The 20,763-nt window shown below is 35.8% G+C and overlaps 1 protein-coding gene across 2 annotated transcripts in view; it reads left to right on the forward strand.

Annotated features, from left to right (window-relative positions):
• The window catches only part of COBLL1 (cordon-bleu WH2 repeat protein like 1), an 81,924-nt gene extending 61,681 nt beyond the window's left edge, over positions 1-20,243 (forward strand). For both annotated transcript variants that reach the window (XM_084288823.1, XM_084288824.1), the window contains 7 exons: positions 1,668-1,809; positions 2,333-2,401; positions 7,819-8,077; positions 10,620-10,705; positions 11,422-13,034; positions 14,611-14,793; positions 17,765-20,243. In XM_084288823.1, the coding sequence (XP_084144949.1) occupies positions 1,668-1,809; positions 2,333-2,401; positions 7,819-8,077; positions 10,620-10,705; positions 11,422-13,034; positions 14,611-14,793; positions 17,765-17,851 (2,439 nt within the window). In that variant the 3' untranslated portion in view covers positions 17,852-20,243. The remainder of the gene's footprint in view (positions 1-1,667; positions 1,810-2,332; positions 2,402-7,818; positions 8,078-10,619; positions 10,706-11,421; positions 13,035-14,610; positions 14,794-17,764) is intronic.
• Positions 20,244-20,763: the final 520 nt, after the last annotated feature.

Here is a 20,763-nt window from a genome sequence, read left to right on the forward strand (position 1 = left end):
GTTTTTCTCCTTAAAACACGGAACCTCCCTTTCCTCTAAAAGGTGTTAGTTACTTGCTTTGGCATTAAAATCACTGGTAGAAGAATTGTGTGAACATTTTGGACATTGCTGCTCCTTGCAGTGCAAGAAGAGTATCTAAGGGATCTGTCACACCTGACACTGAGGTGGGACGCAACATTACAGATGACCGAGTATCCCCAGGGTAGCTCGGAATGCTTTTCACTATCCCCCATCATTCATTCAGGTATTCTGCTGAGAACTAACAGGTGCTGCCAAGCACTGCTTCACAGACAACTTGTGCTAATATCTTTTCTCTTGTAATTTTCTTGATAGTTTTAATTATGTAGAACCAAATACTCTAGCTTTTTGTCTTTAATATCCTTCTTGCTGTAAGATGTATATTTCTTTTTCAGTGGTAGCCTGACAGAGAAGTATTTTATTCCCTGGATATTAGCACGGTCAACAGTTCTGTTGTCAGTGATGTTTTTGAAAGGATCATCAGTGAAACAGAGAATTGTAGGTGTATTTATGTCACCTCTGTTACCTGATGGTCTGCTTTGTGAAGTGGTCTAGTTAATTAAAGCACAAAAATTCTCTGAAGATGATCCCCACATCTATTTCCTGTGTGGATCCTTCTAGCAAACAATGAACATTGTCGCTGGATTCTATTATATTGTTGAGTAGACTAGATCGTAATTACTACAGAAATAGGTAGCTGTGTCCAGAGCCAAAATACGCTTTACTGCTAGGGTGCTGAATGTCATCATTCAAATAGATTTTGAAATTCAGGGTTTCTTCAGCATAAGGCAAACTGCAGTTCAGAGCGGCAGGCAATTTTACAGCTGCCATCTTTTGGAGTTGGAATATATATATATGTGTGTGTATATATATATACACACATATATATACATATATATATGTATGTACGTATACATATTAATTTAAAATGCAATTGGGCTGTTATATCATATGAACTGTATTCATCTGGTATTCTATAAGGTAACCTGTGTCCATTTTTTTAAATGCTTTTGATTATTTGTGAATTAAGCTCTTGTTTTCTGCTACAATAATATGAGAGCATTATTGCAATTTAGCATCAGTGGGCATTAGAATTATTGTTGTTACACTTTATTACAATTAAATATGAATAGCTATTGTAAGACAGTCATCCTTTCCAATATAAATTTTGAAGGATGGCATTAGAAGAATTTCTATAAAAATCCAAGTATTTCAAGTAGAGAAGCAAAATCCTAATCATTATATATGCAATCCAATTAGGAATGTTGTTGAAGGAAACGTGTCATGTCATTTCAGTTGCCTGTAGCTGAAGCTTTTTTCCACAGTGATTTTAGCTACTTTTAGAGAAGATTTATTTGGGTTTTGTAGAATGGCCTTAGGGCATAAAGAATACGAATTCTCTGTTACTACATATAACAACCAATTTACTGCTGTGTCTTGGACCTCTGTGAATATATTCAATTACTCTAGAAACTCTATATAGTTTTTAATTGTAAGAATTAAGATGAGAAACATAATATATCTGGTAATAGGTAGACACTCTCTCCTGCATGAATATATATTATAAATACTTTTGGAGAGTAATTACTAGAGCTATTTTGTTGGCTTTAATTGCTAATAATTTTTTTCTGCCCTGTCTCCCTTCTTAGGCCCCTCCAGGATTAGTAAGAAAAGGTTCTCTGCCACTCAGTGACACTGCTTCTGTGAACTCTTTACGGAGGATGAAGCGCAAAGCACCCTCACCACCCTCTAGAACACCAGAAGATCAAAGTGAAAGCAGTAATGAGACTGGTAATCTTTTTATACTCTTTAATTGGGAGGCAACAGAAAATATGGCAATTTGGCTAAACATGAAAGAAATACCACCCTATGAGATAAGGACTTAAAGTAAAGGTTCTGTATGCCAAACATCTTCATATTATAGGGATTGGTAATGCTACTTTGAGATTGGCCCCTCAAAGAAAGGCAAGTTTTAGGGCATGAAGGTCAGGAAATAAGAAATAATATAAAGCTAGTTATAGTTAGAGGGAGATTAATAGACTACGTAATGAGAAAAAGAATTTAGAGGAAGGGTTTTATATAATTATAATTCCTCTGATCAAAAACTAAGTTCTCTCAGGTTGAAAAATACCTAACAGTTGATATTAAAAATATCTGAGAAATGTGTCAAGCAGTGGTTGCTTAAGAGAAGGTATATTTCTTGAGGAACTCACCAGTAAGGCAGATCACAACATTTTATCTGGATCTTCCACTGGTGTAGAAATTGAGAGGTAATACTTCTCACAAAAAAAGCTTATTACTTGACTTTTTGCAGTAACAGAGTCAAGAGAATCAACCCCCACCAAAGTGGAAGAAAGAACCACTGAAATGCTGTCTGAAACAGGTTGGTTTTTTTTCCAAATACATTGGTAAAATCTGCTTCATAGTAAACTGCCATAAATTCATAGTAATAAATTATTTTACTGTGGATACGTCTTGAGTATAGGACTGATTTTAGTGACTCAAATCAATTACCTTTTCCATTGAAGTACGAATAACGCTTTCTAAAATACTGGTGTTTTATCTTCACTGTCTACAGAAACATGTACAATACGTTTTCTATTGGTTTCTGTGCTCCACATTTTAAGAAACTAAACAATATCCCTATTTTCCCTCTTAACCCCCAATGAGACAAGGCAAGAACAAGCTAGAACTTCAGTGATTTTTGTATGTCTTATAACAGACCTTTCAAAATCCAAAGCCCAGTCTTGTTTTCAGAACCCACTGCTGTGCTGCCCTTGACCTGCGTAACCTAGGGGTAGCAGCAAATCTGTGCCTGGTTGCATCTGAACAACCTTTAAAACATAAGTTATAAACATAAACGTAAATTGTACGCATGGATATTGATTATAATTTAAGTGATTTATTGGGTGTTGTGGAAAAAATATGATACAGAAATGTGTAGTTGTTTACAGTAAAATACAGTTCTATACCTGCAGAACACTACTTATTAATTTAAAGTCTTAACAGTGCAAACAGGAGAACTTTAAGTACTGCTTTTGGTAAGTGTCTGACTGTAGGGTTCAAATACAATATACAACACCTAGGAGTCTTAAAATTTGCAAAAGTTTTTAGAATAATCAATACCAGTGTAGTATGGAAAAATCACTCGTCAGTGTATTTTACTAAGAATGAGAAACATAAACACTAAGCACATGGAATGTCACGAGCAGTGTATGAAGCTAAACGCACAGTTACTCTGCTAGTTGACAGAAACTCTAAAGCATTAGTTTTCCAGGTAGTTAATTGGAGGTGCCAGTAAAATTGGTTGGAATGGTAAAAGCAAACAAGCAAATGCACCACAAGAATAGAAAATGTCATCTGCTACCTTAGATCTCTGGCAAAGGGGGAAAAAAAAAACACAAATGGTAAGATCTGTAATAAGTAGATTTGGTCTCAATTAGTGTGTAGGGCAACTTATGTAAATTGCCAGAAAAGACATTTAATAGAAAAAATAGTGAGAAAAGTCTTTGGAAGAATAAAATATTCTTAATAAATAGGAAGTATTAACCTACATTGTGTAGCCTGATGTTCAAGATACAATGAAGTTGTTAACTCTTTCTAGTTACTGTAGTAGATGAAGACGGATAGTCACTTCTAATTCTAAGTGATAATGATATTTATTAGTGCTTAATTTCCTGTGTTGAAAACTGTGTTCTTTTCCACATGATGCTTCTAAGATAAAAAGCAAAGTTACCATGCTATGATTTAATATCAAGTTTTTTGTTTTCTTGAGCTTGTTTCTATTTTAAGAATGTAGATTGAATTTCTGCATTTCCCATCACTGTACTGTCTTAAGTATTGCATAGATAGCAGCTCTGAGCTTCATAGAAATACCTCATTCACTTTTCTGTAGATTTAGTAACCTCTGCTTGAGGTATTTAATTTTTGTAATTAAATAATTTGTAATGGAAAGAAATAGAAAAAAAAATAAATCATTCTCACTGGGTTTAGAACGGTCTGTGTTGAGCCCTGGGATTTACCTCCATGGTTAGTAACAGCTTTCATTCTGTAGTTCTGCTTGTGATGTTGTCTTGCATTCTTGCAATGTCCTTTGTTGACCATGTCATGCAGTGTGTTTTTTTTCAATGTCACATAACACAGACTCATCATCCTGTCCAGTTCTGCCTCCCCCACCCCCGGGATGCTGCTGCTCTCTGGTGGCATCTCTGAAACCGTCCAGAGGCCTGTTTATAAAGAGTCCTCTTAGCGAAGTCTATCATGCTTTGAGAGCCGGTATTCACCAGCAGCAAAATCAATTTCACTGTACTTGTCTTATTCCTAGTCTGAAAATTATGCATCAAACTTGGGCACAGTTTTATATAGATAAGGTAAAATATTTCAGTATGTATGTAATTGTTAAATTGGACATAATTTTAACATTACATGTTAATGTAGTTCCTTCCATTTGGATTAATACTGCTTTGAGTGTCAGGCTTCTAGAAGCATGGAGTTTTTGATCAGCTGTGATTGGCATTCCCAAAGCAGTTCTGTTATGCGTTGCTCCTTTAGCAAATAAGTAAATCATTTTTTAAGCTGTGAATATAGTGCTACCTTCTGCCCTATAATGAACCATTACAAGCATTCAATAAATATTTGTTGTCTTAGTAGTTCGTAGCTAGTAGAGCCATGTACGTTAATTGGAACTATGCTATAAGCTTTTGAATAGGCAACATTTCTATTGTGAAAACAGACTGTACCTTGACAAAAGTGATTTGAAGGCATACATCAACTAGAATAAACATTGAGAGAATTAATTTAATTTGAACATTTGGGATTATAAACAACAATTTACCCTCAGTTATGATTTTTGTTCCCCTTCCCAAAGCTTAATTAATGATCAGTCCTTTTTTTTTTTTCCTAGGGGAAAGGGTGAAATGGATTAAAAATCTGTAGCTTTTTTCTTTTCAATAGCTTCCATTAAATGAATCCCTTGATATCATCATCTTGGTTACAGAATCTCTTAAAACTTTCTTAAGGAGTATAGGGCTGAGTAAAATTACTGACAGATTTACATGATGTAGTCAGGCTTTTTGGCTTTGGTATTTACAAGCATACAGGCTCAGAAAGCAGCATCAGCCTATTGTCCGTTGTTCAGAGAGTATTCTTACTGACTCAAAGGACACTTGCAGTTGGTTTATCAGTCGTAAGGTATTTCTTCACAGTGTAGCCCTGTAGGTTTTAATAACATTCTTTTAGGACTATTTGAAACTCAGTGACTAATGTTCATGGAGGATAAATTACTCGCAGACAAAAATGTTGTTTATATTCTATATGTATTTACATATAGAGTATATAGGCAATTAGGGTGCAATATGTAGCTGGTGTTGCCCTAAGTAATTCCTAGTGACATGTTGCATATAAAAACTCTACATGGAGGGTTTAGAAACAAGTCAAAAGATCTGAACTGTTCCTCTGGGTAATGTAAATGAAGAATGGCTGTTACACGTTGTTTATGTATCAAAGTCATTCATACTGTTTTTCTGTAGTAGCACTGGTGGCCCAGGTCTCGTAGTAACAGTCACAGATTAAAAACCACTAGTTGAAACTAACCTTAAGCAAGTTTGGTGTTCTGCTGATAATACAGTAGAGCACTGATTATGAAGTGTGAGAATTGTTTGTTTGGAATTATACATTTGTAGTTCAGGTTAGCCCAGTCCAAGCTTGGAAGTGTTTCTAGCACAGAAAGGATGAACTTCTGTGTAGGAGGAAAGCCCGCAATGTCTCCTGCCAACCCAAGCTAACTTTCCATCCCATCAGTACAGTAATGGAAACTTAGTGTACAACTTAGCCATTATATTTCTCCAGAGGAAAAGTGACAGAGATGACTGCAGTGACTGGGCACAAAGCCATAGCAATGTTTCCGTTTGTCTTGTCAGAAGGCCTGGCTGTGCTTTGTTGTATAATTCAGGTTTCCACAGAGTATTAGACTGAAGGTCTTAGTCTTTGTTCCTCTGGCTGTTGGTGACTCAGGTTCATGGCATTTGTGGGATGGAGATACTACAAGGCCACTTGTTAACTGTGATAGTGTTCACTCATTTTCAAGAAAGTTCTCATCTGTGTAAATGATGTGATCTTGAGAGTTGGTTACAGATCGTGCAATAGTCTCAGCAGATTTGATGTCTGCCAGCATTTGATCACTAAAATCCTTTCCAAAGTATTAGGCACCTTGTATGATTTTGCCCCAAATGGAGATGGGGCGGGGGGGGCGGGAGGAAGAGAAGGAGCTTACTCTTACTTGTAAAGTCTTGAGGAATCTCTTTGATAAAAGCATGGCATATTTGTCTTCACGTGTTTAAGTGACATGGAAAGAGTTCATCTGCACCATTTTGCAGTCTTGCTCCTTTTTCTGTGGGCATCTAGATCACCTCTGCATTCAGCAATGTGACACGTGTTGATCATGTTGCTGAATCTGCAGCTGCCAAGCATTAGTACTAGAGAGCAATATAAAAAACTAACTAGAATTCAATAGTAAAATGTTTAGCTTTTGTATTTGTTCTGCAACTGTAGTACTGAACTCTGTACCAATGACCCTACTGGAAAAAGCAAAATTTCTATTCTGAATAGAGAATTTCTCCAGGTCTCAGAGTTCTCTGTTATGTTTCTATAATAGTACATCTGTAGACTTCTGTTTACTTCAAGGTGGTATTTTGTTTCAATTCTTTGCCTTTGTGTAGGGTTGTTTTACACTTTGAAATTTACTGATACAACTTTTACTGAAGTCTAAAAGGCCAATTGCAAGGCCTGTGCCTAATAGGTATTGGCACATGCAAAGCTAACGGGAATACCTTCTTCAGGTCAGGCAGAGTCCACTGCTTATATGGCTCTGTTTCCAGTAACTTGCCATGGCACCATATTTTACTATATAGATGGAATTATTATTTTCTTGGTGTTGTAGAATGCAAGTTGCAAAGCCAAGAGGTAAATTGTATGGTGCACTTACTAATATTTGTCAATCAACATCTTGTTATAGGAAGATTCCTGACATGAAAGTAAAGCCAGATACAGTTAGTCCCTCTGGAAAAATAAGTGGGTTTATTAGTCTGACTGTAGGTATGCTGGCTTATACGTGTCCTAAACCAGTAACTAAACCTTTTTAACTATGCTTTGGCTGAAAATTTTATTTTAATAGATCAACATGTATTTTTTTAATATTATTGTTCATGTACTTCTACTGTAACATAGGGCAGTGCACAAGACACATCTAGCTATGTTTTAATACCCTTGGGATGATTGTGGGAAAACTTTGATAGTGGTGAGCAATCTTGTTCAAAATGTGGAATAAGCTGAGATTTGGTCTCTAACATACTTACTCTGATCTAATGGAATCATTTATTCTAAGCCTCATTGGAGAGGTAATGGAAATGGTAAGAACTCTGGGAAAAATAAACTCTCTACCTCCATGAAATTTGGGCTTATGACATTGTTAAATATATTTTGATCTATACTACTTCAATGCTTGGCTTAAACAAAAGACAACATTATGCAGTAGTTACAGATGCAGAAACAGATGAACAGTAGCATGGTGGTAAGTATATTTTCATGTAAAAAGAGAATTGGAAAGAACTAGAAAATACTGTGAAATTAAATCTGAATGAGTCCTTACCACCCCACCCCCTGAATTAAGAGAAGTCTCAATTTTCCTTCTTCAAACTACTTAGGCTGACTTCACGGTCTCTTTTGTATCTGCACCCTGAACTGATATTTGTGGGTTGGTATTTGTTTTTTTTTTTTTTTTTTCCTTTCTTTCTGTGAGTGTAGGTGTAAGGACCACAGAATACAGCCTGGAAGAAATTGATGAAAAGGAAGAGATGAGCGTGCAACAGGGAGAGGAAAGTGAAAGTACGGATACCTCTCTCAGGACAGGAGAGATTACTGCAGCCTTCAGCTTTACTGAGGTACAACTGGAAACTGAAAAAAATGATCCTGCTTCATCAGCTCTTGTTCCTGGCACTGTTTCTGTAGACAACTCACAAAGCTTCAAGGAAGAAAAACAAGAAAATATGAGCACAGATGGCAAGTAAGTACGCTTTGTGACAAAGAAAGGAGCACTGGGGAGGGAATGGGGGAGGCAAATAAAATGTAGAGTGCTGTTTCATTGTGGAGCACAGAATAGAGAATTGTGAGAGAGGAATGAGCTTAATATGCTTAGCTTTCATTGTAGCACTCTTCTGGACACAGTAATTCATGAAGCCTTTCAACAAAAATGACTGTTGTGCTGGGTGTTCTGTTTAAGCCTTCCTTTCCTTACTACTAAAACATCCAGATCCCAGAAAAGCTGAACCCATCTTTTAAACATAAAAGTTTTAAACATAATTACTAGAGCAGTGCAGTGTGCTGGGGGGAAGGAGGTGAGAAGCGGGGCAGGAAATGTGATTTGATTCATTTAAAGAGAATTTGCAAGATCATTCTTACAGTTGGGGGGAAAACAGGTATATTGGCCATTTCGGTTCTAGGCATGCTTCTATTGTTTATCTGTTACCTATTGCTCTACAATTTGTTTTGTTTTCTTAATATATTAGCCAGTTGTCTTGACCTGTCTTGATCTGTCTTCTCTCAGGACAAACAAGAATTAACATATTACTTTCCTTAACCACTCATTTTCCCTTCTGGTGATGTTGTAACTTTGCCCTTTAGCATGTTTGTTAAACTACCTGACTCAGCAGGTTCCCAACATGAGTTAGTGCCTGCTTGAAATGAATGTTGATTGTCCAGAGAAGTCCCATTGCATTAATGTAATTCACTATTTCTGTTGTTCCCTGGGGCAACTCAGCTGGCTACTGTTCCCAATTTAAACTGAAAGAACTGTTTCAATTACTGTACCGAGGCCAAAATGTGTGAATGCTATAGTAGCCAAGAACTTTGAAGGTAATGCAGAGAGCTTTGACTTGTATTTCTAGGGTCTTTTTGTCAGTTCAGTGCCAGGTGGGGCTTTGCAAAAATCTTTGATGTTCTGTCCTGAGAAATACTGCACAAATTGCTTGGGTGTGTCTGCTCTTTGAGGAACTGAGCTGGTGGATCCACCAAATGTTATTTTTAAATTCTTGCAGATTATCGAGACCTGAATTATTGTGCCTATTTGGCCAGTTGTCCAGGGGATATTTCATCACTCCCACCCCACAACTAACTTGTATAGGCCTTTTGTGGTCTATAATACTGTTGAACATCACCTAGTTATGCACTGTGCTGTAACTTCAGAGTTTGGAAATCCTTTTCTTCATGAAATACTACAGTGTTGAAAATGAGGAGTAGGGTTTCTCTGACATTGTTTCTGGAAATCTGGTAATTCAAACTTAACATTGGATCTAGTGACTTTGAAGATGTTTTTTAATCAAACCTGGGGTATGTATAGTATTTCAGTCAAAAGGTCTGATTCCTGTAATGCTCTATGACATTTGGCAATTTTCTTTGTTTTTAAACAGTTCAGCCTGTTGCAAGTACTTGTCATTCTGTCCCTCAGCTATGTTCAAGGGAATGGAGATAAGCAAGAGTACAGAGGGCAGGACTGAGCTTTAATGTACTTCCAACAAAAATTTTGAGCGTGTATGCTTCTGTTTAGTGGTTATTGAACGCTTAGAGCATGTTTTGGACTGTACAGGCAACATGAGGATGGATGCTTATTGAGGAATTTATTTTTTTTAAATACTCAAAACAGATGTTTCAGCTCACAGCAGTAGTTCCTGATAACTAATGCATTTGATGTGGCAAATGAAATGGAATCTTCATAATGCCAGTGTTAGTACTACAGAAAATAAAAGTATCTCAAACATACAGAAGTTTGAAGTTCTAATATTTTTAAAAGAGAAAATGAAGTATTCTAAAAGAGAAATTTACACTATTTTGGCGTTTTTCATTTGCCTTTTGAAGTCAGATATTTAATATTTCCTGAAAACAAAGTTTTTTGTTTTTTGTTTTTTTTTTTTTTCAGCATTTGTGGAGTTCTTTTGTCCCCTCTGATCAGAGGCAGACATTGTATGCATTGGCAAAATGTTTAGTATGCAAGTAACATGTTTTATGCATATTTATTTGTTGTTCTCAAGACATTTCTTGCAAGGAACAGAAAGTTTTTCGTTACTATCTTGAAGTCTATACTGCACAGTTCATATGCAGTCAGCATCTCATGTGACTTCATATTCTGTCGGAAACAAAACTAAAGACAGATTCTAAATGTTGGGGGTGTCATAAGACTTCGTGCTAGGAACATCATTAAATGAAAGATAAAGCATTACCTTAGTGGCTCCACTAAACTTGAGTTGTTAGTGGATAGAGCCTTGTTAAAAGTGAATGAGTAAACAAAAGGAGAGGAAGAAGGGAAAGGAAAACTGATCACGTTACACAGAAGAGAGTGAAGCTGCATGTCATTTCGGTGAAATATCATAGCAGCATTTCCTCTCATTTAAAATAAATAAATAAATGATTCTGTTGGGTACTCCAGTGTTTGGCAGAGTGATTCTATTTTGTCCATCTGTGTTTGGAGAATATTGCCAGTTCTCTTGCATCTTTTCTTCTGTTTACTGAAATGAATGATACCAGCATATTTAATATACTGTTGTGCTTTGCAGAGAACTACAGACTAAGATAAGCATTGAGCAAGCTGCGTTCGAGAAAGATAGGAAGCTTAAAATTTTGGATCAAAATAAAAATCATGGTGAGTAGTTCCCACTCATTTTTAATACTCAAAACAATTTTGAAGAAAACTCTTTGTTTCCTTTGAAAACGCTCATAATACCATCACATTTGAATTGCTATCATTGGATTATTTTCTTTATACTTCCTCTAGCTCTGGCATATCCTCTTTGAGATGAGGTTATGAAAATTGGCTGCGGGTTGTTTTTTTTGTTTTGTTTTTTATTCCTCCAGCAGTAGTCAAAGCTGTACTGTTGTAGGGCAGTGTGGGTGGAGCATTGCTTAGGAGAGGGAAGGAGGTTTTAGTGTTTTCCAATTGTCCCCTTTTACAAATACACAAGGTAGAGTTAACAAGTAACATTTTTAATGTTAAAACCATAGAACAGACACTACAAAGATGGAACTAAATAAAAATTGGATCTAACTTAATACTGCGTAGACTTTGAGCTCAGGTCACTGATACCTGTATAGTCAACTGAAAGTTGTTAGCATGTCTTAAGTGACTCTAGAATATATTTTTAAAGGTCATGCATGACAGTATGAACAGAAGCCTGTTAACTTCCTTACTTAGTTACATGTTAAGTAAAGAAGAATACCTGAGTACGAATATAATTATTTGGCAATATCAGTCAAGTATAAGTATTTCTTTAACCAGCTTTTAAAAGCATTAAGGAAAATATTAATATTAGTCTGTATAACTGCATCTATATTAATTTACGGAATCTCTCTAACTTAAAGATTACAGTGACACAAAACTCCTTCCAACAAACGAAGATGGGAGAGAACATCAGACAGCAGAAATTAAAGCAGTAGATTTTAGAGAAAATAGCAAGCTTGAAGTTGACAGACTATCAAACTGCCAAGCATCTAAAAATGACATCTCTGTAAGTCAGAGGAATTATACTCAACTGATTCCAGAAAAACAAGATCAGAAAACAAATCAAACCAGCCTGGACACAGTAAAAACTCAGGATGTTGCAATTCAGACAGGTCCAACAGTTTGCGATTTGGGAAGGACTACACAAAAAGAAATGAAAGATTGTGAATCGTTCTCATTCAGAGGACCGGTCCCTCAACAAAATACAGGTATAAACAGCCCCCTTCTTCGAGTGATGCAAGGAATGCAAACAGACGAAGAAATTATAACGGAACAAAATCTTCAGAGACAAGAAGTTACACATGAAAAAGTAATTCCCATAAAAGATGAAATTCACATTTGTACAAATGGCAGTAACATTGCTTCACCAGAAACAGTTGCAAAAACTCCAGATGGCTCTCCTATAAAAGGTTACCCTCTTTATAGACAGGACATGAAACCTAAACCTAAGCCTGCTAATGAAATTACAAGAGATTACATACCAAAAATTGGAATGACTACTTATAAAATAGTGCCTCCAAAATCCTTAGAAATAATGAGGAGCTGGGAGTCAGAAGTTGCATCAGACTGTAAAGATCAAGATCTATCTACTTCTGACAACTCTCCAAAGCATGAAGACCCCAAAGAATTCACAATGCAAGCTGAAATTTCTCATTTTTCAAAAAGTGTGGGTCATTTACAGGCTTGTTCACAAAATAAACCTGCAGCAGCAAACGATCTGCTGCACAGAGTGAACAGCATGTCTGAACATGGGGGGACATCTGGAGCCGAGATTGCTACTGAGAGCAATCAAACAGAAACAGAGCCTTCCAAGCAGTGTATCCCACTGATGCTCAACACGGATAATACAAATGCTTCTTCTGGGACTCAGGACAAGTCAAATGCATTAAGTCCTACAGCAAAGCCTAATTCTTTTTTTCTTCAGATGCAACGGAGAGTTTCAAGTCATTATGTGACATCGGCAATTGCCAGAAGTACTGTTAGTGCTCCTAATTCCACTCCAAATGAAGTTAAAAATACAGAGGTTGAAAAAAGAATATCATCACCTGATGAAACCTCTTTTTCTTTACATAAAACAAGTAGTTCCTCTCCTCCAGCAGATGAAGAAAAAGATGATGGGAAAAAAATTGAATCCTCCACTTCTCCTGTTAAAAGCAATAAACCGTCAAGTTTTCCCCCCTGCCAACCAGCACCGTTGAACCTAAGAACTCTAAGAACTTTTGCAGTTCCGAAGCCATATTCCAGTTCAAGGCCATCCCCTTTTGCTCTTGCTGTCTCATCAGCAGTCAAAAGGTCACAGTCATTCAACAAGACACGTACAATCACTAGCCAGGCACCTAGAGAGGAATTTCCTGTTGAACTCTCATCTGCCACTTCTGCAGCTGAATTCTCCTCAGCTACCTCCCTCCCTCAAGTGAAAAACCCTTCCTTACACAGCATAACTGGAGGGTCACAAAATAATCTAATGGATAAGGTAAACTTTATTTCTAATATTTCTTGACTGGTGAATTTCTGCAATGTCATTTACAGCAGAGCAGAGACTTATTCTGCCTAATCACTGAACTACTGGCTTATCAAAAAGTTCTGCATTGAAACAGTGTAAACATCTTGTGGTACATAGGAGTAGCACAGCATTATAATGAATTATAAGGAAAAAGGAATGCTAAAGTGAAAGCAGTCTCATTCAGAATAGTGGAAATAATTATTTCTTGCCATAATTATCACCCCTTGTACTTTGAAGAAAAACAGTAAATTAAACAGAATTACTTATACTGTGTATACCTATTTTTATGTTCAGAGCACTTAGGATGTGTTCCTTATGGTTCTGCATGTTGGTTTCTTTAATTTTGGGTAGCATGAGTTTTGCTTCAAGTGATCATGTCAGAAACATACTTGAACCAAGGGTGTAAAATTTTGCTGACATAACTACTTACCTTAAGTAAGAAACTAACAAAAATAAAAATCAGCTAATGTATTAATCAGCAATATATTAATGTTGTGAGTGCATAGATGTCATAATGATGTGAGTGCATAGATAAGGCATCATTCAGAGAACTGTTTTAAGCTGCTCTGGCAAAGGTACTTTCTGTCTCCTATAAGTTCCATCTGCACAATGGCAGCTTGATGTATCCACAAATCCTGAGATGTGTACGTGCGCCTAAAGACTGCTGGCTGCCTTGCATGTTCTGTACAAATCTGCAGTATTATAGGATTCTGGGCTTAGCAGGCAAGAGGCTGTACTGTTCCAGCCTTCCTGTTTTTATAAGCGTTCTTTGGGTATGGAAGTTCAATGCTAATCTCTGCTCAGTAGCTTCAAAATACAGCAGTGCTTGCCACCACCTATGCTTTTGGTTCAAAATGCATTGTTGAACTTCTCAGGATAGCTTCTGGATAAGAATTATATGTTAAATTTAGATTCTCAGAGGAAAACATGAGTAAAAGAAATGCTCATTCTAGCATATGTGATGGTGATGAATGGTTTTATATGGAAATACTTCGGAACTGATCTTTGTTAGATACTTCAATGCTTAAAGAATATTTAAATATGCTACAATGTGTTGTCTAATGTGCCTACATTTGAGGTGGTGACATTTTGGAATAATAGCTTGTCAAGTCATCAGGGAAATAAAGCAAAACAAAAACAGGTCTCAACGAGTTGTAATGCTCAAATTTCATCTAGTTTAGTTAACATTTAGTAGAAATTCAGATGATAAAATTGTAGTATTTTTCCTTCTTTTCCTTTTGGAATATATTATTTCCATATCTTATCACTTTGTGGAGTCTCAAACTCTCTGATCTTGGAGGAATTTCTTCAACATTTTAATAAGTCAAAAAAATGTATGAATCTTAGAACTTTTTGGTTGCTGATAAATTGAAGATTAGTTTCCAAAAGCTATAGTGGAAACATGGCTGCTCTCTGAAATCTTGAACAAAGCAAATGCTGCAGTGGTGGCCCAGGTTGAGATGCAGCCTCTTGTGAGTTGACTTAGTTGTGACTTATTAACATTAAAGGTCTTTTACGTTTTTCCTCTTGCTTCCTCTCTTTACAGAGAAGCAGCAATGTGAATAGTGAGCAAAAAAGTCAGGCACAGTCAGGTGCTTCAGCTGACCAACCACCCCCTGTCACTACGAGACAAACTGCGATGACAGTCCAGCGCTCTGACCCAGAACAGATCCACCAGAGCTTGCTGGCTGCAATCCGCTCTGGAGAAGCTGCTGCCAAACTGAAAAGGGTGAGTTTTCATCACTGCATCCGTAACAATGAACTCAAAGCGTTTCCTTCAAAATTGCCATATTAATGTCTGACACTGAAAGTAGTAAGCTTTGGCATGAAGTGCTGTGAGATCACTTACATGTAACAATGGAAATGGAGGTGGGGAGGAGAGTTCGGCTTTGCAGAATAAATTGGTGCATGCACATAGAAAGCTTTATATGCCCTTCTTTCAAAGAGTGCAAATGCAATCGGAAATCTTCCTGAAATGAGTTAGATATCTTTAAGTTGCCAATTACTGTCTCTTTCAAAACCGCAGGAACCTATTAAATTATTTGTGTTTATATGTTTTGAAGTACTGTGGTTTTGGATGCATGCTAAGCAGCTTCATCCTAGATCTGAATTAGCTGCAATCCTTTGCAGGCAGATAAATAGAAGTTGTGAAGATTTGATTTTTCCAGGTATTAAACTCTGTTAGGTCCTTAATTCTTAAGGCCTCCTGCTGCTGTTTGGTATTACTAGTAAGATATTTCTCAATGTCTTGTTAACAGTCCTAATAAGTCTGTCTTCCCCCACTCCCTCAGGTAAAAAGTGCTGCTTAATTTTTCTTTTCTGTCTCCTAAAATGCACCTGTACTTCCTTCACTGGGTATCGCAGGCTTTAAAAATCTATTGTTTTAAATTTGTAACCAGACAATTTAATGATAGTCTCATAAAAAGATTTCTTGATGTAAAAGCTTTCTTGATGTAGCATTAGTATTTTGTATTCTGTACTTCAGAATAATTTCTCATTGCAGAAAGTTAAGGAACTCATGAGGTTTTTTTGTCTTCCTTTTTGCACTTTAAACTTGAATAAAAGCAAATGATGTGTGGTGGGTGGCTGTGAGGGTTTTTTTGTTTTTTAATGAAAATTTTTGATTGTATAGGATCAAAATCTCTCAGTTGCTGGTCAAATATTAGAATACTCTGTTTCAAATATGTGAGGTTTTATTTCAGTTTAGCACTGCAACAGCCTGTCTGAGGCCTGTAGGCCTCCCATTATTTCTACTGTGGATAGGAAGATTCATTTTCCCAGAAAGGGTATAACTGTGCTTAACTAGTTGTTGCCTTCAGACAGTAAGAGCAGTACATAAGGCACTGTAGTATTGCTTCTATTTGTCACTAACTACAAGCCATTTTAAAAACAAGTTAAGATTAAGCAAGTATCATATTTTTCAGTCACTTTGATGTTAACTTGATCTATTCTACCTGAGTTTGTCTTGTTTGTTTCTTGCTTGTTTGCTTGCATATATATGCATGTATTTTTACTAAGCTGTTTTTTCCAATGCACAATTGTGAATAATATTGAATTTCATTTATTTTGCATAGTGTGTGAAATTTGTTTTACGATTCTGTGGGAAATACCTATAGGCATTGGCTACTGACACAGTAGCTTGCAAGTGTTTTTAAAAAATATAATTCATAAAGTTCTTTTCAGAATTCAAGAAGTCTATAGCTACTTGAAAAACCACAGACAAAACTTATGTGGCTATTTATCATTTTCTAATAAAGATGATGACCCGTGTAGTCTTAGCAGTCAAGGTACAGGAATGGTACTGTGAAGAAAAGAGAGGTGATGACTCAGATCCTTTTTTTCCTCTTTCCCTTGCCAACTCTGCTGTGGGCAGGAGTTGTCCTTCCTCAGTATAGTATCTGTAGAGGCTGTGGGTGATGAGGGGCTTTTTTTAAGGAAAAATGATTAGAAGATTCCATAAGCGTGAGGAAAAGCATTCTGCAACATTGAAACCTGAAACAGGCTTCAACATCCATTCCACACCCCTCCTAAAATTGCGATGAAGAACCAGCTGAAATTCTGCCAAACAATTGTACACACAATGCTCTTTTAACCAGAGTCCATGTACTGTGGTACAGGTGTGTCTGACTGCAGAAAGAGGATTTTTTTTGGCCTATGGCAAATTTAATAACATTCCTGTTTTAACATGGAGAACTTGGCTGTACTAGGACAAATAGAGATGTGAAACATTTTGCATCAGTAAGTTTGCACCCAAAAGTGATTTCCAGTATTGAAAGGACTTTTTGCTTGCATTCACCTCAGCTTCCACTATTGTGCTGCTCTCAATAAAAGGGGTAATAATGCAAACCATTGGAATTGTGAAAGAGGGTTTTCAGGTGCCTGCTTCTCATTTACCTCTCACCGTACTCTCCATTTCTTAGGGTCTCTGAGGGAATTGTTCAAAAAATAAAATGCTGGCACCACTAGCCCAATCCTTTATTTTTACCCTGTTTTATTTAATAAGTTGTCAGTATGCAATGCCAAGATCTGTGGTCTTTTGTGTTGCTGGCCTTTTCTGTTGAATTTTGTTGGTCTTCAGTAATTACTAACCTAAAATGGGTCAAATGAGGTTTCTTTTTAACTATTTTCTTTTAATAATATTTTCATTTTGTTTAGTAAGCTATGTGCTGTGGTATGCAGCTCCCGTGGCTCCCTTTAACTCCAACTAGAGTAACTGGTTTATGTAGCTCTCCTGAAAATTAGGTCTTTGCTATCTATCCTAAAAATTATAGTTTGCTCCTGATACAAGAGCATGGCATAAATGAATGTCAGATTTTATTAGGAATCAATTCCATTCAATATTTAATTTTAAAATGTTAATTTTGAGTGATAGTTTTTCATGTATTCCTTTTCAGCCAGGTCCAGAGATGGACTAAAAATTCTGTATGTTTTGAATAGATATTCACTGAATTTATTGATAGAAATGTATGCAATTACTTAAAAACATTTTATCCTACTTCTGTAGCATATATGTGCTTTGTTCAGAAATTATGTAGGAGATCTTTCATTGGAATAAGAAAAACATAGAAAAGACTGAAGACAAGAAAAACTGAATAACAATATATATATATTTTAATGATGCTGTGAAACATACTACAGCCAAATGTATTTAAAAAACTTAGCTTAATGTTCTTTTTCCCTTTTTTTCCCCCTGCCTCCAGGTTGGTCCTCCATCAAACACTATAGCGGTCAACGGAAGAGCCAAGCTTACTTATTTGTATTCCACAGAAGCAAAAGCTAATCACTAGTTATTATAACAAATATTTTGCACTTCACTACTGCTTCATAGGCCGGCTTAATACTAACTATAAATTTTTGAAAGTGTAAATGCAAGTATATGTTAATATATTTTTGTCAATTGGTATAGGAATTTCACACTGGGTCCTTTGATGCCTTGGAAACGATTATTAGAATATGTAAATTACGGTAATAATTTTCTCTTTATAAAGCTGTTTATGCTGCTAAAAACTTTTAAGAGAAGGTGCAGATGAGCTTTGCTTCTTTTGGAGTGAGTGTCAAAAATTGTTGACTTCAGCCTTCAAGACTGAACAATATGTAGCAGTATGCTGAAATTACAGATTTAAAGAAATCTAAGACTTTTAGATAATTAATTTTGAATTGTGTATTACTTTAACAGATTGTAAGAATTTAAATCTACCACATGCTGCCTCCATATTAGTTCATTAAATTAATTTTGTAATTAGTAGAAAATTATATGCAATACTTTTGTTTCTCTTAAAAAAAAAAAAGTTTTTGTTCCTTGAGCTGATGTAGTTGGGATAAGTATTTTAATTTTAAATCTCCTTCAATTTTTTCCTGGTAGTATTTAAAAAAAAAAAGACATAAATTACTGGAAATTTTTATACTAAAAGTTTTCTTAAGAGTAACACTACATGACATTTCTCATCTACTCTTTGAGCAACTGTATATAGTATTTACCTAGCACTCAGATGAACAAAACATTTTGTGAACTAGATATACTTTTAAATACACATCAGCATATAGTCACTTAGGGATAAAATGCAAATTCCAGTTTTGATAATTAATTAAGTTTAAAAAAAAATAAATCACTGGAAGTATGGCTAAAGAATGAACTGCTTTAGACTTGTTTGTGTAAAATATTTTAATCTTAGAACAGCACAATAATACGCTTATAAACCATTCTTGTGTCTCAGAGCCTCTATTTATAGACTACATATTAAATACCAAAATGGGAATGAATATATATATATATAAAGAAAATGCTTCATGTTATATTTTATCTATTTTGCATTTCTTGTGAAGATGATACATTTTGGGGAGAGGGCAGAAATGTGATCACACATGATGAAATAGCTAGATTATGGATGTATGCAGCAAGTGCTGGGGTATTTGCCATATTAAAATATTTTCTTGCTGGACTTGATTTAAATAAAAATAATTATATTTAGTTTCTATTCTTTAACAATATATTTATTTTGTACTTTAAAGTCATTGTTAACTCATTTTCTGAAACTGATCTAAATGTGCATTTCAAAGGTTTATTAATGGTTTGCTGCCAGTTTTTTGTGCAATAATCTCAGAGAGGTCTCATTACTTTTCTAGTACAGGCTCAATTATTTGTTGCTAATAAAACTGTTAACTTAATGCTGAAACCCTTCAGAGAACATTTTAGTAAATAAAATTCATAAAGAGAACTGAGGAGCACTTATTTGCTGCTGTTCTCTCATGTTTTCTCTCTTATAACTTAGTCCCTTGTCAAGGTGTGCTGCCACTGCCTTCTAGTTCTTGCCTCCAGTCAAGGGCTGATTATAAGGTGGAAGCAGGAACCCACATGGTAGTTCAAAATATGTGTTTCAGGGTCTGATTGCAAAAGAACGCTTCATTCTTCACTTGAAAATGGTGAGATAGTGGAGATAATGGAGAGGTTGTTTTTTTGTTTTGTTTTGTTTTTCCTAACTGGGGCTTGCTTTCTAGATTTTATTGTGTCTTGAGGGACAGCCTGGAAAATTGTAACTCTCTCCAAGGAATCTACTAAGTGTCTGTGTTCATTGTGCTATTTGAATTTGTTTTTTCAAGCAAAAACATGCTGATCTGTAACTGGCACAGAGGTTGCACTGCAAAGGAGTCTCCTTGTTTATACTTAGGGTGAGAGGGTTACATTGGCTTTCAAACTTTTGCTTTCAAACTTTTGTGTTCTCAGCTGGAGGTGACTAAAAGTTATTTCATACAACTGTAATTTCATCTGCAGACTATATAATTTCATTATTTCAATCAAATGCGTGGAGTCCAATTATTCTGGTTTGGGAAAAGATCAAATAACCTTGCTTTGTTGTTGTTTTCTTTGGTTTTGACTACAACACTATACTGTATATTCCTTAGTCTCATGTTAAAAGTATATTGGCCTTTGATGTGAACTCCTGAAGGCAAATATAATCTCATGTACTAGAGATTAAAACTAAAAACAACTTTCTTGAATTTTAAGGCTTCTTGTCTGTACAACTGAACTTGCTTGATAATTAACTTAAATGACTACACACAACAGTACTGTGAAATTGTTCAATGAGATTTTCTGTTACTAGTTGGCAGTATTGTTTAGCAAAACTTCTCCTTCTTCCAACATATATGTAAAACATTTTAAAATCTTGCTATTATATATCTAGAGACTCATTTCTTCTGTAATATTCTTGTATTAAATTCTACCAGAAAAACTCTTGATGACAAACTTGTGTTTATTAAATATTCAAACAAGAAAACATCTGCTGAAGCAATAAGGATTTTTTTTTCTAGCAGCTGCAAGTCCCAGTTAGGTAGCAGTAGATCTTTGTTGTGGATGCCTTGGAAAATACCTCTGTTTTTTTATTTTGAGCCAAACATATTTAGTTTGGGGAACCTGTACTAGAGATGCCTTCCAACAGAAGACAACTATTTATGTCACAGTACTTAAAATCCTCCTGCTGCTTTTGAATGGCAGGCAAAATGTCTGGGGAAGAAACCTCAAGACTCTGCAGTAGCAGAAATGTCAGTGCAATTGTGTAAACCAAATAACAGACCCCACTAAAAGTGTGCTATGACTTACCATCATGAAGCAGCAGATTGTAGTGTAGCATGGTGGGACCTTGCTCTAATTCTGACTCCAAGGCTTTGTAAGTAAAGGATCTTTCTCAAAGACACAAAAGAT

Source organism: Netta rufina (genome assembly GCF_964035555.1).
Source record: "Netta rufina genome assembly, chromosome: 6".
Taxonomy (NCBI): domain Eukaryota; kingdom Metazoa; phylum Chordata; class Aves; order Anseriformes; family Anatidae; genus Netta; species Netta rufina.